This window comes from Oncorhynchus tshawytscha, unplaced genomic scaffold, assembly GCF_018296145.1.
Source record: "Oncorhynchus tshawytscha isolate Ot180627B unplaced genomic scaffold, Otsh_v2.0 Un_scaffold_13173_pilon_pilon, whole genome shotgun sequence".
Lineage (NCBI taxonomy): Eukaryota > Metazoa > Chordata > Actinopteri > Salmoniformes > Salmonidae > Oncorhynchus > Oncorhynchus tshawytscha.
The window spans coordinates 6,964-13,323 of NW_024609816.1; the positions used below are offsets into that span (position 1 = coordinate 6,964).

The 6,360-nt window shown below is 43.0% G+C and overlaps 1 protein-coding gene across 1 annotated transcript; it reads right to left on the reverse strand.

The window, feature by feature from the left end:
* Nucleotides 1-462: 462 nt before the first annotated feature.
* LOC112242591 (transcriptional repressor scratch 1-like) lies at nt 463-4,201 on the reverse strand. The gene is made up of 2 exons (XM_024410475.2): nt 3,549-4,201; nt 463-2,745 (listed from the first exon to the last, which is right to left on the reverse strand). The coding sequence occupies exons 1-2, from the start codon at nt 3,661-3,663 to the stop codon at nt 2,006-2,008; spliced, it is 855 nt and encodes a 284-aa protein (XP_024266243.1). The 5' UTR covers nt 3,664-4,201; the 3' UTR covers nt 463-2,005.
* Between the last annotated feature and the right edge of the window lie 2,159 nt (nt 4,202-6,360).

Below are 6,360 nucleotides of genomic sequence, written 5' to 3' on the forward strand. Positions count from 1 at the left end.
ATGAAATGTCTTTTAGCCCCCTCAAAGGGCTACATGGACTCATCTAATTTATGCTACAGTAGCTACAGCCACCCAAGTAGCGCTCTCTCGCTCTCTCTCGCTCTCTCTCTCTCTCTCTCTCTCTCTCTCTCCCTCCCCTCTCTCTCTCCCTCCCCAATTTCTCTCTCTTCCCCCTCCTCTCTCTCCCCCTCTCTATCCCCCTCTCTCTCTCTTCCCTTTCTCTCTGAGCAGTACAGTAGTAAGGATGATGGTTAAAACACAAGGTCATGTACAGCACTGTTTCCTATAGGATGGTGAAGACATGCTTTACTCTGAGGATGTAGTTTCAACTTTTGATTCAAATGCTTGAAGATATACTTTAGGCTAATAAGGTGATATAGTATACATTGTGAAATTTGATACAAACAAATAAAAACAAGTGACTAACAGACAGACAAGAGATTTTGTTAATATTATTCTTTATTATGAAGTGACAATGCCTTGTTGTGTCTTGTGCTTACATCATTTGAATGCTGACTGGAAAGGACATTTTCCTCCCTCCAGATATCTCCTGAAATAAGGTTTGTTTAATTCTTTACAGCTGTAAAAATGATTACTCCAAAGGATTATTTACAAAGCCTCTTGCAATAAATTATTATTAATTCATTCTTTATTGGAAATACAAAACAGAGGTCAAGCTAATACGAGTTCTTGTTTTTTCTACCTGAATCTCTAGGTTCATTGTGCTACTTTTTAAGGTGTAAATGAAGTGCTTTATTATAGACAAATCTGTGGCACACCAATGAGGTTAAAGAAAGGCATCTTGTCCATCAAGCTGTGTGTGGATGCAGTGCAAAGTTTGCCCACCTTAAGTCAATAGTGGGTTCCAGTGTTTTTCATCCCAAAATAACACCCTATTCCCTATATAGTGCACTAGATTTGGCCACGGCCCATAGGGCTCTATATAGAATATAGGGTGCCATTGGGGACCCAGAAGGTGTTTGACCTTTGTATGACCTTAATGGGTGCCCTGTAGATTTGGATACATGTTCTGAGATGCTGGGAGCTGAAGTACTACGAGCCTACGGTCCTAACACTACTGTTGAAATAAGAGGCAGGCAATGCATGACGTTAGAGGAAAAGAGGATGTGGTCGTTTTCTTGTTGTTTCACTAACACTACATTGGCATTTTCCCTGATGTTGTATTTTTTTGTATGACTATAGATGCGTACTGGAGTAAAACATACCTGATTTTAAAAACTGCTATACAGTAGGTAATAGTTCATAATCATTTTCAAAAATACCATGCATTAAGTGATTATTGCTTTATAATTCGTCATGTGGCTTCAACAGAAATATTGCCAACAGATACTATCTAGATTTTGGAGAAGAAAAAAATCATAAGCTTTGTGATACTGGCATAGATTTCATTTTTGCATGCAATAATTTCAAATGGTAGTAAACGAAGAATAAGTGACAACGCTTTGGCCTGTTCATGAGAGGTTGGCAAATTCACACATTAAAGTGCAAATAATAGGTAGTGGTATCAAATAAAAACAGACCAATATGTCAGACATACTATATAAACAAATACATATAAATAGCCTAATGTATAAATAAATAAATACATAAATAAATAGATTAATTAATTAATACAAACATAAATGGCATTTACCTCAACGGAGAGTATGGTCAGTTGCTGCAGTACATTATTATCCAACATTAAAATGTTCGACTTTTGTTTGGAGCAATCCAGTATTGTCATCTTCGTCACATTTCAAAATATATGATTTCATATTTACGCGGGGTGGAAGGTATATTCTATCCACGTGACTGGAGGAGGAAGAGGATTTTTAAGTGCATGCGAAGATCATCAGTAATTCCTTCGGGTGGATTTCAAGGAGAATACAGAAATATTGTGCTATTATTGTGGTTCCACTGGAAGTTGAGGTGGATTTTAGGAAAGGTTTGGCAGAATTAGTCAACCAAAAATATAATGTTTTTGTCTGCACTTTTAATGTGGACGTCATGGAGAGTCATCGAGATCAGGACTCAAGGGCGAGAACGCGCCTTTGAAGCACGCGGACTCGTAGTGCTTATTCAGGTAGGACTTGAGAGCGAAGGTCTTGTCGCACCGTTTGCATTTGAAATGCTTGAAAGCGGAGTGAGTCTGCATATGCGCGCGCAGGTTGGAGCGGTCGGCGAACGCTTTTCCGCAGTGTGCACACCCAAAGGGCTTCTCACCCGTGTGTGACCTCATGTGGCCCTGCAGTAGCCAAGGTCTGCTGAAAGCTTTGCCACAGATGTCACACTTGTGCTTGAGGTCATGGGTGAGCAGGTGCATGGCCATTGCTGGCATGGACACGTACACTTTCCCACAGGTTGCGCACTTCTTGGCCATCTTGCTGTCCAGGCTCCGGTGGGTCTGCTTATGCCTACTCAGGTTGGAAGACGTGGCGTAGGTTTTCCCACATTCGTTGCATGTGTGACGCTGTATGCTCCTGCTGCTGGGGCTGCTGATTACTTTCCTCCGTGACCTTCCGTCCGTGATGTAAAACGCGTCCACCGTGTAGCAATCACTCACCACGGTGTCCCCATTGATGTAGCCGGAGGTGACGTCCGACTGCGGACTGTCAGGCTGGTCTGAGTCTGGGGCGCCGTAGTCGCTGTGGATTCCATCGTAGAGTGGCTCCGGAGAGGGAACTTTAATGGCACCGTCGCTTTCTCCATCGTAGACAGACGGGCTGATGTAGTCACTAATGTACCCTGGTGTGAAAAATAACAAGATGTTAATTCAATTACTCATTGTCGCGCGGGGATTCTTCAAGTGGGAACAATCTGCTTAATAGATACAACAAGCTACAGGCAGCACTTCTCCACTTGAAATCCGCTACAGCACGTTATCACCAAAGCCTATGCGTCCTATGCAGTTTATTAAGCTTTAGGCGAGTCTAAAACGTTTTTATTTATCTGGAAGCACGACCCTTTTATGCGTTAACCTATAGTTTCCATTTACACACAGTGAGAATAAACATAATTTAACAACATAACCTACTGAGATGATGAGGCAACATTATACAGCCGGTCTGAAGCGATGGATAGGCTAGTTTACACATCATCACGAAATAGGATTCAGCCTTCTGACTGACATAATGTCTAAATAATAGGGCTATACACCCGTGTTCCAAGGCATAACGGGTAATATAGGTGCAATGCAATCTCTTGTGTACATGCTGGTGCCTAAGTGCAGATATATGATGCACACTTGTGGGTTGTGGAGAAGTTTTGCATCAGCAACACAAGCATCATTCCTCCCCATGTTCCGAGTAGGCAAGGTGCGATAGGCTATTTCCACATTCAATTGGTTTGTTTCAAAAACATACAGGGTAGAATTAGCCTACACATGTATAGGTAGGTGTGTTTGTCAAAACTAATATAACAATGGTTTCAGATTGAGTCATGAATGCAGCACAAAAACGTGCAAACGTGGCAAAAAATACATAATAAGCAACATATATATATATATAACATAATCAACATTCTGATTTATAAATAATGTTTATATTTACCTTTATCGTGAATCCGTAGACTGACGTCGGTCCTGGATCGTCCATAAGAACTCTCAAAATCACTGGATGAAAAATCATCAAGCTTCACCTTTTTAACCAGGAAAGACCTTGGCATGTTTCTGGTGTTGCAAAGAAACAACAACCGTCCAGGGCAGGGTTACTGTCCTCATGCAACGCCAATGTAGAGCTGGATATTTAAGGCTGAGCTTTAGATGCCTGGCTGCGTGGAGTATCAGACACCCAGTCAGTCAAACAAACCCCCAGCCAACCCGTAGTGCTTAGGTTTCTCTGTTCTACCTGCAACGCCGTGTCTTGCGAAGGGAAGAAATGCAACTTCAGCACTGGATAGCTCCCTCTCAGAGGCTCGCGTACGACGGAGGAGCGAGCTGAAAGCACCCTGCAGAGTGCGCCTCTTTCTCCCGCGTGCCAATAGAGGAGAAATGCAAAAAACACGAGAGAAGCTGCTGTACTGTAAGAGTGCAACAAAAAATGGGTAGCACTTGTCAGCGTTATTTATTGCTTTCCAATTATTTCCAACTCTGATTGGTAGCCTATTTACATTTGGCTGAAAAATAATAATGTCAGTTGATGGACCATCACCGCTCCACTCTCTCTCTCTCTCTCTCTCTCTCTCTCTCTCTCTCTCTCCCTCTCTCTCTTTCTCACTGTTGCTGCAGCCTCTCTCTGTGTTCTGTGCTTGGTGTCTGGAGACAGTTGATCAGCTGTTGGGATTTATACGGCGCTGCGATCAGGTGGGAGATGGAAATGGAAGTGCTTAATTTAATCCATCAGAAATCTCTGGGGAGCAACATTGGGATAGAATGATTTATAAAGGCGGCTACTCGTCTCCACATCTCATTTTATTTTTAAGGAGCTCACCACCATGTTCTTTGGAGATAAGAATGGAAATGTTTGTTTTATTTCAAGTCTTTCTGTATCAGTTGAAACTAGGCTTACATCGCACCTGCTTACATGCAACGCATTACATTTTATTCAGCGCTTTCTCACGGTTTTGAATGGAGATTCTTTCCAGCTTTGCAATGCGTTGCACATTCTCCTGCAATTTTATGATGACATATCATTTCTTTGAAGAATTGTAACTTCTGTTCACCCCGTAATTACCATACCGTGTATAGCCTACAGGCTTCTGGTCTCTACGAAATCAAATGTTAGACAATTAATAATGTATCTCTTGTCATGTTCATATGATCATTATGGGTTCATGGTTCACTCTAATACTAAACATCCCAGGTGCTTTCATTCTGAATTTGCATTGTGACACAGCAACACCACTAACCAATAAAGCAACAAAAAATGACACATGGTTTGTGATATGCACATCGCAAATACATGACATTATTCAGGCAATCACACCGGTTTACTGGAAGGATGTAGTCTCCTTATCCGTCCATTAAATATTTGTGCATGTTAGATAGAATTAATATGTTAGATGTCATGCCCCTGCGCATCTACTGCATATATGCCTACTGTATTTAAGTAACCTAACTAAACCTAACTAAACCTACACCTAACTAAACCTACACCTAACTAAACCTAAACCTAACTAAACCTAACTAAACCTAACTAAACCTAAACCTAACTAAACCTAACTAAACCTACACCTAACTAAACCTAACTAAACCTAAACCTAACTAAACCTAACTGAACCTAAACCTAACTAAACTTAACTAAACCTAAACCTAACTAAAGCCTACGTCCCTAAAGGTTGCACCTGTGTGTTTGTCAGGACTTGCATGATGTCCTACTCTGTAGAGCTGGGCAGTTTAAGGACCGGTCTAGTATTGTTCAACATCTGGTTTCACTAATCAAAAAGAAACACTTGAGCAGTTGCCTTCAGAGGCTCGAGGATGTCCAATTAAAGAGTACATTCACCAGCTGCACTGCAGACATCACTACCTGTAGGCGTTTAGGTCCATGTGTAGATTCCATGCTAGACAGGATGCTGTTTGAAGCTCACCTGCTTGTTGTACTGTGATTCCACACGTAATCATCAGGACATTTTCTATGATTCTATCAGTGCAAAGTTCAGATCTATACTACAGGCTACAGGACACCACTGGTGACTTGTGTGCTGAAACGTATGCTGTACAGCTCTGGCAGCTCACCTCTGGTACTGCTACTGTAAGCTCCTCTAAACTCTTAAACAATATATCACTTCAATCCTGTTTAGGGATTTGTTGTTGACAGATGAATTGTTCATTTTAATTGACACCGTCAGGTGAGGTAACATGTGAAGGTGACAGTCAGCCAGGCCTAGCAGTGGAGTGGAGGTTGAGGTGGCAGGGATGGTGACGGTGCCCAGCTGGTGCCTGTGTGTGTGTGTGTGATGGCAGAAGGCAGGAGAGGGGCTAGGAAAGGGACTAGGCAGGCAGGCTCTGCAGCTGCTGCTGCTTCCCCAGTACACACACTGCCTGCAAGCAGATGGAGAATGTCCTGTCACAGAGAGAGAGAGAGGCTGAGGGGGGACAGAGGCCTGTGGGGAGGAGAGGAGGATGAGGATTAGGGTTACAGGAGGAGAGAAGAGGAGAGGAAGAGAGAGGAGAGGTGAAGTGAGGAAGGGACGGGGAGAAGAAGTGAGGAAGGGAGAAGAGAGGAAGGGAGTGGAGTGTAGAGGTGAGGAAAGGGAGGGGGAGAAGAAGAGAGAGGAGCGGAAGGGAGAGGAGAGGAAGGGAGAGGAGAGAAGACATGAGGAAGTGAGTGGGGGAGAAGAGAGGAAGGGAGAGGAGAGGTGAAATGAGGAAGGGGAGAAGAAGGGAGAGGAGAGGAAGGGAGAGGGGGAGGAGAGGATGAG

Bases quoted from the DNA above. Each gene is read 5' to 3' on its own strand.
- LOC112242591 (XM_024410475.2), bottom strand. From the start codon at position 3,663: ATGCCAAGGTCTTTCCTGGTTAAAAAGGTGAAGCTTGATGATTTTTCA. The intron at 2,746-3,548 runs GTAAATATAAAC...TTTTCACACCAG, and splicing joins TCTACGGATTCACGATAAAG to GGTACATTAGTGACTACATC.